This window comes from Photinus pyralis, unplaced genomic scaffold, assembly GCF_008802855.1.
Source record: "Photinus pyralis isolate 1611_PpyrPB1 unplaced genomic scaffold, Ppyr1.3 Ppyr1.4_LG1, whole genome shotgun sequence".
Taxonomy (NCBI): Eukaryota; Metazoa; Arthropoda; class Insecta; order Coleoptera; family Lampyridae; genus Photinus; species Photinus pyralis.
In genome coordinates this window covers 3,454,726-3,474,965 of record NW_022170249.1, presented here as the reverse complement: position 1 = coordinate 3,474,965, position 20,240 = coordinate 3,454,726, and the positions used below count along the sequence as shown (strand labels likewise).

General features: G+C 35.2%; 1 protein-coding gene across 3 annotated transcripts in view; it reads right to left on the bottom strand.

Annotated features, from left to right (window-relative positions):
• Positions 1–1,596: 1,596 nt before the first annotated feature.
• Positions 1,597–20,240, bottom strand: part of LOC116174437 (sodium channel protein 60E-like) — a 32,555-nt gene continuing 13,911 nt past the window's right edge. For all 3 annotated transcript variants that reach the window (XM_031492359.1, XM_031492366.1, XM_031492371.1), the window contains 12 exons: positions 16,539–16,680; positions 16,207–16,489; positions 15,844–16,159; positions 15,459–15,734; positions 15,301–15,405; positions 11,991–12,182; positions 11,651–11,939; positions 11,405–11,598; positions 10,881–11,356; positions 10,617–10,836; positions 4,077–4,216; positions 1,597–3,954 (listed from right to left, as the gene is read on the bottom strand). In XM_031492359.1, coding sequence (XP_031348219.1) covers positions 3,120–3,954; positions 4,077–4,216; positions 10,617–10,836; positions 10,881–11,356; positions 11,405–11,598; positions 11,651–11,939; positions 11,991–12,182; positions 15,301–15,405; positions 15,459–15,734; positions 15,844–16,159; positions 16,207–16,489; positions 16,539–16,680 — 3,468 coding nt within the window. In that variant the 3' untranslated portion in view covers positions 1,597–3,119. The remainder of the gene's footprint in view (positions 3,955–4,076; positions 4,217–10,616; positions 10,837–10,880; positions 11,357–11,404; positions 11,599–11,650; positions 11,940–11,990; positions 12,183–15,300; positions 15,406–15,458; positions 15,735–15,843; positions 16,160–16,206; positions 16,490–16,538; positions 16,681–20,240) is intronic.

Genomic DNA, 20,240 nt, shown 5'->3' with positions numbered 1-20,240 from the left:
AAGAAAAAATCAATAGGAGAAAAATGTAAATACAAGGATAAGGTTAGGATTGATTCCGTTTTCATCATGTGCAGTGTGAGCTTTTGCCTACTTCGATCAAATATTACCTATTAACATTGAATAAAAAATAGTGTTTTTATTCAATGCTATGAATCAGGTGCCTCGGTTGTGCCATGTCATTAATGTTAATCCTAGAAACAAAAAAATATTTAGCTGGGAAGTGATGATCTTAGGGGTCCCTAATCCAGTTCTGTAACTTTCATGGCCGTTTGCACCGACAAATTTAAGTGGAGCTTAGCTTAATCCATGGAAACGATTGTTGAAACAATAGTTTCATGGATTTTAATCTACGCTTAAGGCTTAACTTAAGCTAAGTTCCGCTTAAATTTTTCGGTGCAAACGGGCATCAGTTATCATATACCATAGAGGAATTCCTCTATGGCTATACCTACCTCCATCAATTACCTCTATTTAAAATGGATACCTAGCACATATGGGATGTGCAGTGAATTTTAGAGAAATTGAAACGTCTTCAACTTCAACGTATTGGTGAATCTGCATTGTAGCTTTTTTTTAAAATTTCCAAATTACATTTTATAGGCAACTAACAATACAACAATCATTTTAGTTCTTGTTTATGTCTACTGCGCATGACGCCTAACACGAGGTCGTAATTTGCTTTCTTGTTCATCCATTTTTTATTCAGGTCAGTGAGCTCCACTAGTTGGAAACTCTGCGGAATGAAGAAAAATACACTCTATAATGGCAGTGTTGCCATTCAGTTATGTTATTTTCTACTGGTAGTTAAGAGATTCGCAATGTTTTAACATACAGGATATATGTACTCTCCTTTTTCGTGATTCATACATTGATTACATAATATTATTATAAAATACCGGTCTAACCACGTGCACATCAAAACATAAAGAAAATGACAACAGACACAACATATAAAGTAAAATTTAAATAGTATCGAGTCAAATGTAGTCAAAGAAATTAATAAAAACGAGCCACGTCACGTAAAAAATAACTAGGTACAAATGAATACAATGGAAAACAAGATCAATTTAGCACAGATACACATCTACGATGCAATTTAGACAAATCAACTGATAAAATGATAAATTGCATATACAGTATACAAAAAGAAGCATCAAAATGGCATTGCTCTACTCCAGCATCGGGTTCCATTCATTTAAGACGAAAAATGCCGGCGACAACGCAACCAGTATTCATGTTAAAGTCGATTATTTCAAATAGAACCACATACAAAATAGAAGAAAATTTAATTGGAGGACCCCCTTTATTATATTGCACACTTTGAGAAACGCTGATGTTAAACTAAACTAATTCGGGTTTAAAAAACGGTCTTTACCTGCACAAGAGTTGTGCACAATTTATGTTTATTTTTTATTAGCGTTATCTATGGTTCGTATTAAGTACCACGATACTGTATAATTTGAAATAAAAACGAAATTATAAACCGAGTTATAAACGAACCAACACAATATTAAAACTAGGAAAGGGGTAGTGCGGTGGGTAATAATAAACCATTATATTAATTAAGATATGTTATATTTAAAAGCTAACCCGTTATCATATACAATCTAAGCCTACATAACCCATACGAACAGAGAAAATTCAAAATGCAATAATGAAGGCAGAACTTCTCACTAACCATTCAACTTATACAATTTTGGCGTAATCTACAATGCTTCATTTTGGCATTATATACTTGAGTTAAGTAAAATGTAACAATATATTAACAATTTATAATACAATATCACAATCATTAAAAATCATATAGAGGCAATTTTACACAGGCTATTCAGTTATACTTTGCAGCAATGTATACTCCTCAAAGTAAACTTTTTTGCAATTCTAAATATTATGTAATCTACTTATCTCACAAAACTTGTTTTTAACTGGCCCCATTACTATTTATACCAACAAAACTATGTATTGCTTTTTCTTAACATATAGACATTTTCGTAACATTAATAACAATAGATGTGATTCGTGTAATAATAGGTATTTTAGTATCTATTCAATCTTGAGACATTTAAAATTATTTTTTCTAATTGCGCTTTTATAAAATTTTATCACAATTATTTAGTAATTGCTATTTCTAGTCAAAAACTGTTCCCAATTCAAATGATCGTAACATAAATTATAGACTACCACTAATTCAACACCCTGTATTACTCCTACGATTATTTTCAGTTTGGTGGAGTAAATATTTTAAACGTCCCAAAATATGAAACTAAATATATTCAGATGATTGTTCGTTCGTTTGAGTTGGTACGTCGATTGAGGATCAAACGAAGGATCTATTTTAGCTGTGCTACAAGAATTTAAGCGTTTAGGGATAAATAATGGCTCTGACGGTACCAACCTAAATAACAAAATAAGGAATGGATGAACTTGTTGATAATGTGCTATACTATACAAAAATAAACTTAATGTATTACATACGTTTTTAGGCCTTTATAACTTGTAACTTGATATTGTCAATATACTGATTACTACTTAAATTATTTCTCCTAATTTTATCTGCATTTTATAGAAAAGTTGACTTTTAAATGTAAAAAATAACTATCAAGAAGTCAATTTAAACAGAATAATAGTTTTTTTCTTGAAATTAATGGAGATGTCTATTTGAATTTCTCTATGTATCACGCATTATATTGATATAATATATGTCGACATCCATTAATTTCATATAATTATGTAACAATTTAAGCTAAGAATCTGGAATCTATGCTACAGTACCGACTATTCTTAAATAAGATCTTCTAACTGTTGATTGTACACTCGTTTTGATGTCTCAGACTATGCACTTTGTAATTGACTGGCTTACATAGCAAAACTTGAAATAGCTACCTATTATAATTCATTTATAATTTACACCTAATCTACACGTTGTAGTAACGTAATGGAAGCATAATTTTAATATTTACTCTTGTAGGTATTGCATTAGATACTTATACGATTTGAAATTAAGATATTAAGTACTTTTTACAACGGTTTGTAGATAGAGCGAATTAATAAATTTCTATTTTGTCGGTAAATGAAATTCGGAGTGTCGACTTACCCCAACTTTAAAAATTCAGTCAAAATCAGCTGTCTTCTTGAGTATCACTGTCTTGTTCCAAGTTCACAATAAAGTGTTCTAATTCACTATTTTGTAAATGATCTTCGTTTTCATCGTCCTCGTGATTGTATTCCTCACTTTCTCTATGCACTAATACTTGCACTACGGTAGATTCGCTTTGCTGTCTTTGCAAAGTCGGTCTAGAAGAGGGAGAGTCTGGAGAAGGTTCGGTGACGAGGATGCTAACGTCGGTTTCTTGCTCCGTTTTATTTGTGTCCTTCGCCGGTTTATTTTCCGTTTTTTTTCGAAAAGATCCTTTTTTCTCGGAGGGTTTCCGTTTAATTAAACTACCCTTTCGCACGGCGAACTCGTCCGATTGCTGCGAAGGGTTAATGGGTGACGGTAAACTTCCGGTTTTGAAAGACTTTTTAAACATAGGCGGCGAAGTTACATCGTAAGGTGTTTCTACGGCGTCCTGATGTCGCAAGAAGAAATTGTAAATGCTACGTCGTCTTGGATGCGCAGGCAACGAGGGCGTTGGTGGAGAATTTCCCTGAGGCGTAGCTCCACTTACCATGATATTGACATCGTGGGACTCGCGCGCCAAGTCCAATTCCTCAGGGGCCATGTGCGCCGCGCTCGACAGCAAGAGCAGCGGCAAATTCAACCAGGGACCACCTAACTCGCTCAGATCGCTCGCGTCCGAGGCCCGAGAGGATTTGCGAGAAGATGCGCGACTCCCTCGATGTACGTGCAAAAATGCGGACAGTCGTCCTTGCCAACCGCCGCCAGGTGATGAGGTCTGAGTTTGTTCGTCTTCAACGTCTCTTTCAAGTTCCCGCTCTCGTTCTCTTTTTCTTCTACAAATTAATTATATAAAAAGTTATCGAGGCATTTTACGTTTGGACAACACAACATATAAAGACATCGTTCCACACCACTTGCTTGCAACACCAAAGCTTTTAAAGAAATTTGTTCTTACTTGGTATACTCCCGATAGGTTTTTTGGATTATTTTAGCAGCTTTGTCTTGGCGTTTCCATATGCGCGTTGAAGATACAATTTCTAATTGTTTTCTTGTGGGGAACTGCTTCTTGAACTTTATGTCCATTTGCTCTTGTAACTGAAATTAAACAGTTAATCATAGAACAATCTTCAAAGTGATGTATAAGTGATGCGAACCTTTTCATGTGAACGACTTTAAAAATTAAAAAATCAAATGTGGACCCATGTTCATTTTCGACTCGATATCATATAAGAAACACGTAGTAAAGTTTTATCCCTTTCCTCGTGAGACACCCTGTAGGTATGTATATAAAAATTTAAAAAAATTCAAATGCATAGCGGGCTCCCGTTACATCGCCCGGTTCCACATTTTTTAAAAATGTTGGTCTTTCCTCGCGGGATACCCTGTATTTTGGATTATAGTACGACTGCATATCTACGACAGCCAGACAGATTCGAAAAACGTGGGCCGTCATAAAAACAGACGCAAGTTGTCAATTTTGCGTTGGTTCCGTCGTTAGACTTTAGCGGCTGCAAATTAAATTCGTTTTTTGATCGCATACACTCTAAATTCGGAGAAGTGTGAGCCGAGTCAAATGCAATAGCTACTTATTTATGAAATGTCCACGAGTTAAATACAAGATTTTATCCAAAACCGCTCAATGAGCAAGTTATTAGTATTAAAACCGTTAATTTTTTACGAAATGGGTTGTAACTGTTACAAGCCGGTAGGTATTATAAAAAATACTTAACTATATTATCAGGGTAACAATGTTGTTAAAGCATGTGATTTTAAGTTTTTTCAAAGAATAACATCATTCCTTGCAAAAAAATTGAATCACACGGTTTAACAACATTATTAGTTGACAACATACGCTTTATAATACCGGCCGATAATATGACAATTATAAATTCATAATTTATAAACCGAGGTATCCATGGAGTTGTGATTATTTATTTGAGTAATCAAAATACTATAATTGAACGTATAATGACTTGGTTTTGGATCACTTATTTAAAGAGATAACTACCAGCTGTATACGCTCGAAATAAAGTGCTCACGCTACAGTTGACGTTACATATATAAAGTAGGAATTTTGGCAGTCCCCTCCTCCTTAAGGAAAGAGGTTCATATACCACCGAATCAATACGAACCTTGACCTAGGGAAATTCTCAGCAAGACGAATTCTACGGAGATTGACGCTACCTCAAGCTAATACCATTGAATAAAAATAGTGTTTTTATTCAATGCTAATACGGATTAGAAGGTCTCGTGACTTTTGTTATTTTGTTATAATCCATTCGCCGTGATCTAAATACGAGTATCTTAGGGGTACAATAGCAAGTTTAGTTCGTTTTCAATAACTGGTTATTTGTATTGGTGTGGGTTTTTTAGTTTTTGAACTAGTTGGATTATTAATTTTATTGCATAGAGTTTCAGTTTATGAAATTTCTTCTCGTTGGCGAGTCAGTCGGTGGCGAGCGGTCCGGTGGCGAGTCGCCCTTGGCGTGTTGACGCGTACCGCGACCAAGGTCAGAATACTGGTATCTTAGCCCCCCTCCTTCCCCTAAACATTAGTTATTTCCCGAGATATTGTTTTTTGAAAGTAAAGCTTTTATACGCAACAACCAATTTGCCTCAGATTTTTCATACGTTTACCTTTAGTGGTTCCACGTGAAACTTTTGAAAAAGGGGGGGGGGGGGTGAGCATACGTTTTACCCTTCATGGTATTATAATGAAAGGTCACATCAAAATAAATTGGTTTGCACAAAGTATAAGTTTCTCAACAAAAAGGAACTGCTCTCTATCAACTACCGCCTTCTTTCTTGTCCCTTATCAAAATAGGGGGTGTAGGGGGAGGGGGAACTGGTTTTATTTTTCATGTTACTCTAATGCTTAGATTTTTGCATTATACTGTGGGATGTATAAATTTTAATTAACATCCCTATTGATCCCGGCACAGGAAATCAGTCAAAATGCAAGATTGAGGAAATTTGGCAAAAATGTCCCCTTTTTTTTCAAAATGGCGGCCATTTAAATAGCTATTTAGTTTTGAAATATTTAAATCACCACCATTTTGGAAAAAAAATGTGCAATCACAATTTCAATGTTTGTTCAATAGGTTTAATGGGAAATGACCCATACTTTGAAATAGTGGTTTTTTTTTCTTGTAAGTTTAATATGTGAAATAAAGGTTTCTCTATGTCTAATAATAGGCAATTTGATTTGAGTGATTCAATGGCATCATTTTTTATATACAAAAATAAAAATATAAAAAATAACCATTTTCAAAATGGTGGCCACTTTAATACTTCAAAACTAAGTAACAAAATACGTAATTAAATGGCGGCCATTTTGAAAAACAAGTTCGTTTTATGGTGGGGTCATATAGTGACATAGTTGTTATTTTTCTATTCACCTATGAAATAATTTATAATGTAATAATTTATGCTGATCCTTTATACTAAAATTGTTTGCCAAATTTGCTAAAAATGCACTATACTGTATTCATTTTAAGAAGGTAGCGCTAGAACGCATATGGAAGCTTTGATCTTCACTGTGATTGGTTAAAACACGAGTCAGTGTTACGCTGAAACATAAAACTACTGGCGAATTTTGTAAGCTGGTAGTTTATGTGGCTAATTAAACGGACGAAGTGTCATTGGCTGTTAATGTCACACATTTATTTCCGTTCGCAGTGCTGGATATTTCTACTTTACAATAATTTTGTGCCGTTTTATATTTTTACTGTGTGTGTTTATCTTCAAACATAGCGCCATAGCGAATGAAGTATAGTGTTTTTTGACTTATTCATTTTCGAACCAAATATCGCATTATCCGTTCCTATATGACTGTCATGATTATATGTATAGTCCCTACTAGGGACAGGAGACACAGTCGGTACAATGATGGCGGCAGTCAATGACCTCGAATAAATGTTCATCAATATATATTTGTTATTATTGAATGTAACATGACATGGCGCTGCGAGTGAGTTATATAAACGCGAAAAATTGCTAAGTGCGATTGTGTGCCGAGGACTGTAGTGTCCAAAACCAAAATACGGTGTGAAAACTTTTGTGTTTTTACTGAAGTTAGGTTAGAGTTGTTTTCGAGTACTTATTCCATACTTGTACAATGGAAGGTTTAAAGCCACCAAGTCCGATGAGCTTGGAAGGAGACGTAGGAGTAAATTTTAGAAAGTGGAAGCAACAGTTTGAAATGTTTATGTTGGCTTCGGGCTTGGATGTAAAGGCAAGTGTGTCCAGTGAGCAGAAAGTGGCAATACTATTACATAGTATTGGCTCAGAAGTGTATGAAATTTACACTACATTAGAATTGTCGGATGAAGAGAGAAAGAGTTGGAAAGAAGTACTTAAAAAACTTGAAGTCTACTTTAAGCCGAAGGAAAATGAAACAATAAATAGGCATATGTTTCACACCAGACGACAGAAAGATGGGGAGAGTATAGACAGTTTCGTGACCGATCTGAAAAAGTTGGCTCAAAGTTGCAATTTTGGAGATGTCAAGGATAGCTTGATACGTGATAGAATTGTATGTGGTGTAATAGATCATAAGGTGAGAGATGCATTGCTTAGGGAGACAGAGCTCGACTTGAAGAAATGTGTGGATATGTGTAGAGCAGCTGAGCTGGCGAATTTGCAGTCGAAACAGATTGGAGAATGTGGATCAAAGATTGATGCAGTGTCGAGGAAGCCAAAGTACAAAAAGGAGACGAGGGACGACCACCATGGAAAACAAAGCAGGTGTAAAGCATGCGGCTTAAAGCATGGAAAAGTGTGTCCAGCGTTTCGTAAGATGTGCAACAAGTGTAAGCAATACAACCACTTTGCGGTTATGTGTCCGTCAAATGTGTCGTCAAGTTCCTCGAAGAAAGCAAAAGTGTATGAGGTTCAGGAAAGCTCAAGTGAGTTGGAAGAAACCGATGGAGATGAAATGTTCGTGGGGATGGTGAAGAAGAAAGAAGACAATGTCAAGTATGTCAATGGCATTAGCGAGTGGTTTCAGAAAATTAACGTAGGTAAGCACAGCATTAATTGTAAAGTGGATACGGGAGCTGATGTTAATATCTTGAACCTAAAAGTTGCAAAGGATTTAAATCTCTATGTAAGACCAAGTAAAGTCAAGTTAAAAAGCTATAATGATTCTAAAATTGATGTCGTGGGTAAGACAACATTAGAATGCAGAATAAAGGAGAAAAAGTATGATGTGGACTTCCAAGTAGTAGATTTAGACGCACCCTGTATAATTGGACTACCGTTTATAGAAAAGTTCCAATTACTGAAAAAAGTACATGCAGTGGAACAAAACAACGTAGAGTATTTAATTAAACAAAATGAAGATTTATTCAAAGGCATCGGTGAGATGAAGCAGAGTTGCGAAATTAGACTCAAAAGTGAGATAGAACCAGTTACAGAACCACTGAGAAGAATATCATTGAGCTTGCAACCTAAAGTTAAGCTCGAGTTAGAGAGAATGGTAAAAAATGGAATAATTAGAAGTGTGACTGAACCGACGGAGTGGTGCAGCTCATTAGTAACCGTCAAGAAGCCCGATGGTTCACTGAGGTTATGTTTGGACCCTCAGAATTTGAACAGAGCTGTAATCAGAGAAATTTACCAAATCAGTTAAAGTTTTATTATAGCATTAGAGATACCTTATTTGTGATTAATGATTTGCTTTTTAGAAATGAAACTGTTGTTGTTCCAAAAAGTTTAAGATCAAAAATGTTAAAATTAATTCATTGTAGTCACTTTGGAATTGAAAAATGCAAATTAAGGGCAAAAAGTGTTTTATTTTGGCCTCACATGTTTAAAGAAATTGAGGATGTAGTAAAAAATTGCAGTTCTTGTTTAAAATATCAAAGAAAACATGGCCATGAAAAGTTATTATTAAGAGACATACCGAATAGACCCTGGGAGATAGTAGGGGTAGATTTATTTTATTTTCAGAATAAGACCTTTGTTCTAGTGATCGATTATTATTCAAAGTATGTTGATTTTAAGGAATTACGTGCTGAAACTACTGAGAATGTTATTGTTGCACTAAAGTCAATTTTTTCTTTGTTTGGAAAACCAAAGATCATTTATAGTGATGGTGGACCACAATTTTTCAGAAGTTTTAAATTTAAAGATTTTATTAGAGAATGGGGTTTACAGCACCAAACCTCAAGTCCTTATTATGCTAGATCTAATGGCATGGTGGAAAGATATGTGCAAACAATAAAAAATATGCTTAAAAAATCAGTTGACTCGGGACTAGATCCATATATAGCCTTAATTGAGTACAGAAATACACCGATAAGTAGCGAAATCAATAAGTCCCCCAGTGAATTGGTTTTTGGACATAAAATTAATGCCTTTCTACCTACCACTGAAGATTTTTTTTTAACAAATGAACAGTCTATCAGAGATAAACTAAAACATTCTCAAGAAAAATATAAGTATTTTCATGATAGAAAAAATAATGTAAAACCATTGTCTTTCGAAAAGGGAGAAATAGTACACATTCGAGATAAAGTTCATAATATGACACCGGTAAAAGTAATAGGTCCAGCAGATAGACCTCGTTCTTACCAAGTACAGTTACCTTCAGGTAATATAGTAGATAGAAATCGGCATAATATGTATAAAGCGTCAACACAATTTCGCGTAGATGAACCTGTAACCTTAATGCAAAATAGTGAACAAGTTCAAAATCCTGAAAAGACAGAAAATAGTAATAATCAGGAATCTCGTCAGGAATTAAGTTCATTAATTAAGCCAGAAGTTTCTTGTAAAACGCGAACTGGAAGGGTAGTTAAGAAACCCCAATATTTGTCTGATTATGTTGTAGAATAGTATAGTATTTAAGTATCTCTGTAAGTTTTGTTTGTATAACTTTGTTTAAAGAAAAAGGATGTCATGATTATATGTATAGTCCCTACTAGGGACAGGAGACACAGTCGGTACAATGATGGCGGCAGTCAATGACCTCGAATAAATGTTCATCAATATATATTTGTTATTATTGAATGTAACATGACATATGACTATTTCAGTATGACATTTGTCAATAATTGATTGATTAATGATGATGATTTCTTGTTCGTTAAATTGTCCTGCCGAATTACACTCGAGGTTTGTATTGAAACTGAGTAAATTTGGGTTGTTGCAATTCAAATCTGTTTCCTTTTAGCAATTGAACTCGTCTCGTCTCGTCTAATTGCTAGGCAACAGATTTTCATTACCTAAACAACCCAAATTTACTCAGTGAAATACAAACCTCTTGTGCAATTATAAGTGAAAAATACAATTCAGTCGCCATCTTGAATTTTGACTGATTCCTGGGCCGGGATTAATGGTGCTTTTGAAAATGTTAAAATTGACACTTTTCACAATAAAATGCAAGAAGGATCATTTGTGCTGAAATTTTACCCAGGTCAAAGGAATTTTTACACCATTCGTTCGATAGGTTCGCCACCACTGTTTTATGTTGTACCTACACAAAACTTACCTGACGGAAAGTGTCAGTTTCTTCCACGTGTCCAAGAACGTGCTTCACCAACGCGTGTAAAATATCCAAGCAATGTATCTTATTTCCTTTCGCTATTGGTAGGTTAAAACTCACTAAGGCAACTGTATTTGGTTTCGAAATTCCCAGAGGAGGGTCCAGCGACGCTATGAAATCGGACAGTTGAGAAAACCGAATGAACTGCGAAGCGTGTGGATCGTATCTAAAAACAAAGATGTAGAACGGGTACCTTCCGTGCTCACTTACTTTGACCATCGGATATAAAACATTTCTAAATCATCTTCAACAATACCGATTTCTTCCTCTTGATGCGCTTGGTTGAAGTTTTCCAAGATGATGGCGATGTACATGTTGATAATGATCATGTAATTGATTATGATAAAACTGGTAAAGTAAGTAATGGATAACAAGGGGTAACCGCAGTCGCCGTTTCCCTGCCCTTTAAATGTCGGGTCGCACTCTGGAGGTTCAATCATTAAAGATTCGAGTACGTCATTCCACCCGGCTGAGGTCATCAAACGAAATAACAAGTGCATCGAATGTCCAAATGTTTGAAAGTTGACCATATCATCCAAAGCTCCGGTTTGTCGGACATGTCCGAACAATGACATGCCAATTATAGCATAGATGAATGTGACAAGAGCGAGTAATGCGCCGATGTTGAATAGGGCCGGCAGTGACACCACCAACGCAAATAGTAACTTCCTAATACCCTTGGCAGCCTTAAATTTAATTACATGTACTATTTTGTTTACTCATTTCGCACTTACCTTGATTAATCGCAGTATTCTACCTATACGAAACACGCGCACAACTCTGAGGAGGGTCGGGGAGACTGGAAAATCGATCATGATATCCTCCATCAGTATCCCTAATATTGAAGCTAATACCAATAAAAAATCGAAGACGTTCCATGGGACCGTAAAGTAATGATAACGTAAACCGAGCATTTTCACTATCGCTTCTGAAACAGAACGTGAAAAGGAAGCGCGTTAATTACAAAACGGTTAACTTACCTAATCCAAAAACTGTGGTAAAAAAGGCGTTACTAACTTCTAGAATAAAAAATACTGCGTGGGGTTGGTTGTAATGTTCAATTCCCATCGTTAACATATTCAAAAAAATTAAAATGAAGATAGCAATTTCGAATCTTCTCGAGTTGGAAAGATCGTAGAACATCGCCAGAAATTGATTCAACGGTCTTTTGATAACCTTCTGTGGTTTTTTCCTCCCCAACTTCTTCATAGCCGTATAGTAGTGCTTTTGGCTTTCGGTTAGAAACATTTCCAAAACCCCTCCTTCGTACTAATTTCGATTAATGCAAACTCAATGCGCGCTCGCTTTAAGGGTACTTACCTTCTTTTTTAACATGTTAAAGTTGTCGATTATTACGCCAATGAATAAGTTTAAGGTGAAAAAAGAGCCGCACACTATGAATATGACAAAGTAGATGTAAGCGTAAAGATTGGCTTCCCTTTGAGGTTGTAGGTGCACGCCTCTAGCGTCAACTGCATCCGCCATTACTTCCATCCATCCTTCAAACGTTGCCTGAAAGGTAAATGAAATTTAATACTCACACACATGAATGGAACGGATTTTTTCGTTTATGTGTCTGTCGGCCGACCAACTCTGGTAAATCACTAGACAACCTATAGAAAACCAATATCGGCTATGAAACACATGGTCGCTTTAGACTTAGAAAGATTTGGAATTTACAAATTTGCCAGTATAGGAAATTTTATGCGTGTACAGCTCCATAGAGAAAGAGAACGGAACTAAAATATGAGAGAATGAAGCGCTTTCAGATACAAAGCGAGTATACAAACTGATAATAGTAAAAAAAGTCACAGTGTTTTCGGTGCTAAAAGCCGCTCTGACGGAGCATGATGGACGGCGTTTCTGTAATACCTTTGCATGTATAAAAAATGTAGCCGAAGCTTGTTTTGCGTTGGGGTCGTTTCAGTATTCGGGCTGGGCGAGTACATAAGTAAAAATTAGGTGGGAGAGAAGGATTCTTCGCCGAACTTTCGAAGAGAATTTTCAACTAAAATTTGCAAGACGAATTCGTATAATCGAGATAAATCGCCGCGTAATCGTACGTGATATTTTTATCGCGAAAGTTGCAGTTAATTGCCGCATTATAAAAGAAAACTGAGCCACCATTTAGACTAGTGGTTCTCAAACTTATTTCCATTGAACCACATTTCATAAAACTGAAATTACTCACGCTCCGCCCTCCCCCACTCCGATTAAAAAATAAAAAGTGCTGTTAATACAAGCGTATTTATTAAAAAATTACAGTTTTTTTTTCATTATGGGGACTACCGTAAGAGATACAAAGCCGTTGGCGTCCATTTATTTTCAAAGATATAAAAAAATAATTTTAACAAAAGCTTGGTAAATTTTTCTCAACTTTCTGACGGTGCTAAAAAAGTTGTGGCCCATAAAATATTATGTTTTTCAATCAAGTCGGATATTGCATTCATAACATCAACGGCTTTTGAGGTCGTTTTTAGCTCATTCGAGATCTTTTATAGCACATTAGCAACATCATATATCGCACACTGGCAACATTGCGCAACATCAATAGAAAGGCCAATTTAATAATACTTTATTAGCGTAGTTTATCACAAGATATTTACAAAGTACAATAATAGAAAACTTTACCGAATTGTAGATACCTTATTGGCGTAAGAATTGGTCAAATACAATCGTACATAAAAATACTTAATACAAATATTTTAAAAGTAAATATTTACCTCAAACATATCGGGGATCTCGCGCCCCCTTTAACAACGCCTTGCGCCCCCCCAGGGGGGCGCGTCCCCCCCAGTTTGAGAAACACAGATTTAGACGAAATCTATTACGAGTTTTTTTATAACTAAAACTAATATAAAGTGGCGAATTTACGTTAGCGAACATTTTCTTGTTATTTCATTATTGGATTGGCGTGCTTGAGTTCAAATAAATTGTTACCACGAAAGCGTTGTGGTCGAGGGTGTGGAAGGTTCATAGCTTATATTTGAAGTGGTTGGCTGCGATAAAAAACAACTTTACTAACCAAATTTGTGTAGCTATCTTGTTTATATGGGGTGACAATAAGATTTAATTTAAACGGCAATCGGTCGATCGTTTGGGGATTTCGTATAAAAAATTTTTTTGCTCATAGTCAATTTAATATTCCTGATGAGGTCGACCCACGGAATTGAACAGTGAACTGAACAGTATATTTTTTATGAATGATAAGCGAAACCAAATAAAAGGTTTTGGTGATTTTTTCTTTTTAGTTTAATTGTGAAATTGAATTTTTTACCACAGTTTTGTGTGTGTTACATTTTATTTACCATCAAGAGGTGTGTAAATCTTTTAAATAGGAATGAAAAAATGAAACACGTGTTGAATTAATTATAAATATTAAAAAATCTAGATAATTAATTAGATTTGGAACGGGATCGCGAGATAGAGCACGAAATTTTAACTGATATATTCGTTGAATGAATTATACTAAAATTTTAAATCACGAACGAAGTGGCCTTCCAACATCGGTTTGGAAAATGCCCTAAAAGTATATGGAAAAGGGAATAAGCAGAAATAATGAAAGTTTGCATTGAATCTGGAATTGAAGAAATATATACAAACAAAGAGCGAAGCATTTTTTTTTGTAAAACTACGCCTTGAAGCTAGAAATGTTAAAAATGGCAAAATAAACTTAGGAGGCTCCGAAATATACATACATAATACATGATTATTGTTTTTAACTACTTGGCGTGTTTAGTATCAAAAATTGTAAGTTTTTACACATTAAAACTTTATTTAACTTAAATTTATTACCTTTTTTGGGCCTATACGCCCTACTATTCAGCTTAATCCTAACGAATGCCATTTGTCAAATTTCTTATGATTGTTTGGAACCATTAATTATTGTTCTTTATACAATTATCAATGAATTTAGGAATCGAGGAAGAACAAGTTTGACCAGTGAAACAATACGTAGGAGTTACGACAGAAGAAAGTTTTAACCAGGACATTGAAATAAACGAGAGGGTATAACAAATGCACCAAGAACCACAAAAATAAATGTTTTTATGGTCAGATTCATACTCTTGTAGAAGATATTCTAGTAATCCCGATCGACATCGAGACGCCATGAAAGATTAGTCATCGGTGATAAGAAACTAAGGCGGATGTGGCGCATTCTTTACGGGAAATATCATGTGTTTGTTCTAGAACATTCGGAAGCGTTCGGGAGCACTCTAAGGACATTCTAGGACGATTGTATTTGCTATATAAGCGAATCGATTGTGTTTTGAGTTAGTCTCAACATCGATGCGCTCGTGTTATGTTATAAATTGTGAGTAAGTAATTAATTGTAAATAAATAAATTAATTAAGCTGGTATGGTCAATGGTACAAAGACGCATCAACCAAAAACTGGTATAACATATTTGGGAAGCGAAGGTACATTGACAAAGACTATAAGATGTTAACCAAAGAACAGCTGGAACGAAGTAATTAGCGAGATATTAAGCAGAAGAGAGACGACATGGAGAAAAGCTAAACAAATGGCAAGAGATATGAGCCTTGTTTCAAAGATTTCTGCTATTCTGCTGAGATCTTCTACTCTCTGATGGATGGACTGTATTTATCAAGTCTAAAAAAATACTTACCACTTGAAAAAGTGCCAAATAGGCTATTCCCACATGATCAAACGACACTTTGGAATTGATCCAGGTAAAATTATTGGCATGGCAGTCGTACTTATTTTCTATAATCTAAAAACACAAGACGTTAAATTAATTTTGACTTACTCTACCTCGTTTCTTACAGAAATTGGTAACAGTTCACCTTCTTCATCCACGCATTTGTAAAATTTTCCTCCAAAAAATTGTACGCCCATAATCGAAAATATTAGCCAAAATACCAAACATACTAACAGTACATTGAAAATGCTAGGTATTGCGTACATTAAGGCGTTAACAACTATACGCATCCCTTGCCATCGACTTATTGCCCGAAGCGGTCGTAACGCTCGCAACGTCCGTAATGAGCGAAGCACTTTCAAATTTTCATTTTCTTCTATTAATAAGCTAAACATCGATACCTGAAAGTGAAGTATAATTAAACAATTAATAGTCTGGTAATGCTAGCTTTACCCGTTTACCTAATCGTTGCGAACAGGTAAATGGTTAAACAATCAGGTGTATACTTACAAAAACTATAGAAAAATCCAATAATGTCCAAAAACTGGTAAAGTATTTGTGAAATCCTAACGCAACCCATTTTAACAACATTTCTATAACAAATATAATGCAAAATGCAAAATTTGTCCAATACAGTATGTGTTTGAGCCTCGGATTTTCGTCCAAATATATATCTTCAAAACATAACGTGACGCTTGACGCGAAAATTAAAACCAAAATAAACCACTCAAATGCGGGCGTATCCACAACGGACAAAATCGCAGAACGAAGCTTCATAAACTTTCTGAACCACTTAAAATTCGTGCATTTTTCCCAAAAAATACATCTGAAATAGATAGCTAAGCTTGCTGCAATCCGGGCATTCACCCTTACCTATCGTAGCACTGCTTTGGAAAACAGTCTGGTGGCACTTTATCAGGCTTATTCCGACCGAATCCGGGAAATTTTCCCAAACCGTCGACGTACTGCCCCTTCGAATTTCTTCTTCCGCCCACGGTTAATTCGTCAACGTAAGACACTAGTGTCTGCCAGGGGCGGTGTGTTTCGTCCTCTTTGTCTTTGCTTGTATTCGCATACAATGTTGTTTCTTCAGTTTCTGTATCTTCCGAAGTACCCTTGTTTAAATCTTTGAGCTCTACGGTTTCTTCGGTCTCATCTGTAAGCGTTCTTTGAGATTCACATGGAAGAATATCTCACCACCTTACTTTCACTGTAAGTTGTTCCACGACTTGAAGCCACCAACTTCTCGTTGCCTGAACTTCCCTTAATTTCCCCGCTCTTTTCCTGCGAGCTGCCATTTATAACTGTGGAATATCTCTTTACTTCAGTCTCTTCCTGCACAATTTCCTAAATTGTGATATTAAAGCATGAGCAAATTAGATGAGTATTTATAGTAGGTAAGTTATTGTTTTAAAAATAATTAGTTTTGAAATTTCCAACAATTTAATTTCAGATTATAGTGATTAAATTAGGAATGTTTTAGGCAATAAGTTTTCAGCTAAGTTGTTACTTTAACATAACATACATACTGTATTTAGAATACATTAGGTACATTATAATTTACATACAATAGTATAAGTAGTAGTGCAGTATATACATCACATTGCTGAAAGTAAAGATGTGTTTAAACTAAACAGTAACTTGTGTTCTAAGTACCCTGTATATATTTTTTAGTATTTGTTAGGTAAAGATAGATAGTCATTTACAAGGTCATCAGAGGCCATGCTTTAACAGTGTTTTGTTAAATTTAAAATTTGCCGTTATAGGAATAGGAATGAAAACAGAACTTATATTCGAGAAAAGAAAGCACCTTAAGATAAGAAACGAGTGTTCACGCAGATAAGTCGAAATTCGAAACTACTAAGAACGTCGCTGAGATTCATTTTTGTTAATCGTTTCGTTAAGAGACGCTTTGTGAATAAATTGCTGACGAAGTGCGAGTTACCTACAGTCTACATTAAAATTTGCAAGATAGCCTAACTGGTAGCAAGGTAATTCATTTTATGAGTGACAAAATTTACGCGAGGGAACATTTTCGAATTGGAGACGTGCACAAATAAAAATGGAATAGAATGTACTGAATTTTAAACTAATTGTGACAAGTAGAGATTTTTTCTTCGTGGCATCGCTAACAATAACGGCGAGTATCTCGCAAAATAAAACGCGGGATTATTGGTGGGTCTCACCAAGTTCTAAGTAAGATACACGTATATACCTGGAATAAGAGTACGTATTAAAAAAATTAAATTAACGTGTACTAACTATTGTAAATTGTCTTTATGCTTATGATGATGTATTAGAACTGAATCTGATAGGACGAATGCTCTTTTCTGTATATGATGCGAGGGCTTCGAGCTCATATGTGAACATTCTAAATTGCGCTGCAATGTTAGCGAAATAATTGTTTTTTTTTTGCTTTGGCAGTACCAATGAGCCAGCCTAGTTTAGACATTGAACTTTTTAAATTAAATTAAAAATTGATTGTTATATTGGGATTTCTGCCAGTCACGTAGAAATTCAATTTTATTTTATGCAAGTGGGGTAACTGTAACTGGCCCATTGCCAGATCTATTACGACCACCAGACAATAAATCCACAAGAGATGTTGAATTAAGAAGATCTGCACAGCTTGCACATTTTGCAAGAAAAGAACATAATGAAATGATAGTGGATACAATTGCCAGATTGATAATATGCCAGTAGATACTGCAGTATTAGAAAGGACAGAACAAAATTAATGAAGTGGTCAGCAACGGGGAAGAACGCATAGGAAGTAGAATCAAGGAAAGTAAAGTGGAAAAATGCAGTGAAGTAAACAAGGAACGCAAGACAGAACAGACCAAAGCAAAATTAATCTAAAAGAACTTTGAATTCTCCTCGATCATACTCCGTGAGTAAAATTTAATACATAAAAATAAGTTTAAAAATCAATAAATCTTCTGCATTGTGTCATTTTTGTACTTTCAATGTCTCTAAGCATTTATTAGGCAAAAAATGTAATAGGTGCCTTGAAAAACAAACGCCACGAATTAGTTTTAGAGTGTTCGTTCAATCAACTCATGAACGGGCATGTAAAACATGATGGTAAACAGGTCTGGACTAAGAATTTTTTGCACTGTAAGTTTTGTACATGGTGTCCCATTTTCGACATTTTTATAGGGTCCGTAAAATACAAAAATGTCAATGTCAAGAACGACAATATATTCTCATAGTTTAAACAGATACAGAAAAATCTTTATTACAAAAGAGTTTTGTATAATGATTGTTAAATAATCTGCAGTTTTCAAAATATCTATACGGGGTTATCGAACCTAAGCTCATTTTTTGACATTTTTTAAATCATTTAAACCTTTTTTTAAAATGTTTTTGAATCACTTAAGTATCTTATGAATATCATCCCTGGGGTCTAATTTTTTTGAAAAGAGACTTTAATATGCTATATTTTTAGATTACAAAATGCGATCAGGTCGATCATTTTTACCTGACCCCATATGCTTATTTTGAAAACGTCATATTATTCAAGAATCATAATACAGAAACTTTTGTATTAAACATTTTTCTGTATCCCTTTTAACTAAGCATATATAGGGTCATTCTGAAATTGACAATTTTTTGATTTTCCCTCGTAAATTTTAAGCGAACGTAGATTTTCAAATTTTGATTTTACCATTTTAAAGTGTACATGATGACGCCTATATTACTTTTTTGATAGCACTTTGTTAGTGCTATGATAAAGTAATACATATAGGCGTCATACGCTTGGACACGCAAAATCAATCACACTGTATATTTGATGTTTTAAGTAATCATGACAACTTCGCACCTACCTTGGACAGGGTGTCCCATTTTTGATAGCACTTAGTGGTATGAAAAAGTAATATAGGCGTCATACTCTATAAAAGTGTTAAAAATAGGACACCCTGTACATCCGAAGTAGTTGCGAAATTGCCATGATTGCTTAAAACATTAAAGATAGAGTGTGATTGATTTTGCGTGTCCAAGCGGATATTTCTTGTATTATTGGAGATAGGAAAATAGTGTAAGAAGAAAACATACTTGTAACAGTATTTCTGTTCAGGATATTTAAAGTTCATTTTTCGTAATTAAAATGTTAAGTCTAAATGTAATCATGACTCCCAAGTACAAATGCCAATGAATGAGATTATTTCATCGAAAGCAATTTATTTCACTTCATTGAATCCGAATGTGTATTTTAAATGTGGCCGCCATGAATCAGAAAGGAAATGTCGGCCCGTGTAGCGCAGTTCAGTGGAAGCTCGACTGCGGTACAGGGTCCCTGGTTCGAATCCGGGTTCGGGCATGGATATTTGTAAATGTATAGTGGGTTGGGTGGGTAGAGCAGCCTCGGCTGAAACCCCGCCCATTTAAAAATAAAGGCAAAATAAAAAAATAAAAAAAAGAAATTAAACATAAGTAATAATCACGGCGTAAATAGAATTGCGTTCACCGTATGTAAATAATGTAAATTATGGAAAAAACTGCATATAAATATCGAGTAGTAACGCTAGGGTCAAAGTCCGAGTCATTGTAAATAATTCATTTAGAGCTAGTAGAACGACTTAAATCCGCCTGTCCGCTACCGCTGCGAAGACGATCCTTCACGGCACTCCGGAGAAAATTGGGAGGATTGCGAGATTTCCGAAGGAAGTTCGACTTTCGGTTCTACGCGCGGTCCGTGCACAGTCTACTTGGAGGGTGCCGAAAAAGTCGCGTTGAAACTTGCCTGCCTGTGATTGGCCGAACCGAAACTCGAATAGCTGCCAGTAAACATTATCGCGTTGTAGTTTATCATCTTTGTTGTTCGCCCCGACGTAGACTATTGCATTGTAGTTTGAATTTATGCTATTGTATTTAATCACCTACTAGGGTTGCATTCAAATAAGTGC